A 1624-nucleotide genomic window follows, 5' to 3' on the forward strand; every position below is an offset into this window, starting at 1 on the left:
TATACACACTACATGTATAAGTCTAGATAACTTATTTTAATTCCTTTCTCTTGAATTTTCATAAATCTCATAAATAATTCAAGTTTAGACCTCTGAGGAAAAAAAGGTACTTGGTTTTTAAAATAAATTGGAGAACTTTAATTATTTTGGGGGTAGTTACTGAAATAAAGGCCAATTTCCAACATAAATCAGTATTATACTTGTTATTTCAAAATGGTATAAAATTTCAACTGGCCATTCTAAGTAGTATAAACATATAATAAATAAATAAATTTGCCTCTGAGTAAACATTAATAAACAACTCAGAATCAGAGATCATTAGCATGAAATATCTTCTGCTCCCTCTGTGAAGTAAGTGCTGGCTAACCTGGTGCTCCTAGGAACTCAGAAATAAACTAGAAGAAGTGAACTCCCCAGATACTTTCTTTCCATTAAGGAATTTGGAAAAATAGTCTGCTTACAGGTAGATATATGTTCTCACAGTGAACCAGCTAAAACACAATTTCCCAAACAAACAAGAAAGCTTTGCTCCATCTTAGTTCTCAAGAAAACCCAAACAAGTCAGAGAATTCATAATTTATCCCTCGTTGGTACTTACAATGACAAAAATGGAGAGCCCCTCATTCACAGCCCAGTTCCCCATGGTGACAGAGGTTCAATGTGTTGTGTCTGACTTTCTTCTGTATTAATCCTCTTCTACCAATGAGGAAATGAAAATAACAGCCTTGGGGCAATCTGTTTCCTTTTCTATCATCAGAAATTAGCTAATCATTGGTCAACTTAAAAGCTTGTATCCATAAAAAACTTAAATCTTTAAACTTCAGAAAAGGTCTATAATGATCCAATACAACTAAACATAGTAGGAAATGAGTCCAATCTCTGCAACTAAGAGATAAATAACAGCACAGTTTGTGTGATGTATTTTACACAGTGAATTAACTTTTTGACTAACCAGTTATCTGTTAGCAATTTTGAAGTCACTCAACTAGCCATGACATGGTGCTGGTTAAAACACATTAAAAAGGTGTGATATCTTCTGATAGGCTGGACCAGCATTTACAACCTTGCTGAGAAAAGTATTAACAATAGTGATGGTTGATATTTCTGAGATGCTTACTATGTGTCAATTTTATATGCTATATATGTGTGTGTGTGCGTGTGTGTGTACATATACACATAAATATGAGTTGAAACATGCATATATTAATATAAATATAGTCATGCACCCTACAATAATGTTTTGGTCAATGATGAACCACATATAAGACAGTGGTCCCATAAGATCATAATGGAGCTGAAAAATTTCTACTGCCTAGTGACATCACAGCACAACACACTACTTGTGTGTTTGTGGTGATGCTGGTGTAAACAAACCCACTGCACTGCCAGTCATATAAAAGTATAGCACATACAATTATGTGCAGTACATAATACTTGATAATAAAAATAAATGACTATGTTATTGGTTTATGCATTTATTATACTATCTATACTATACTTTATTGTTATTTTAGAGCATACACCTTCTACTTATAAAAAAAGGTTAACTGTAAAACAGCCTCAGGCAGGTCCTTCAGAAGCTGTTCCAGAAGAAGGCATTGTTATGATAGGAGATGACAACTCC

At 33.5% G+C, this 1624-nt stretch overlaps 1 protein-coding gene across 1 annotated transcript in view; it reads right to left on the bottom strand.

The window, feature by feature from the left end:
* The window catches only part of LOC105808432 (cytochrome b-245 heavy chain), a 31104-nt gene extending 30381 nt beyond the window's left edge, over positions 1 to 723 (bottom strand). The window contains exon 1 of the mRNA XM_012642082.1: positions 599 to 723. Within this exon, the coding sequence (XP_012497536.1) occupies positions 599 to 643 (45 nt within the window). The 5' untranslated portion in view covers positions 644 to 723. The remainder of the gene's footprint in view (positions 1 to 598) is intronic.
* Positions 724 to 1624: the final 901 nt, after the last annotated feature.

This window comes from Propithecus coquereli, unplaced genomic scaffold, assembly GCF_000956105.1.
Source record: "Propithecus coquereli isolate 6110/MARCELLA unplaced genomic scaffold, Pcoq_1.0 Scaffold173, whole genome shotgun sequence".
NCBI classification, from domain to species: domain Eukaryota; kingdom Metazoa; phylum Chordata; class Mammalia; order Primates; family Indriidae; genus Propithecus; species Propithecus coquereli.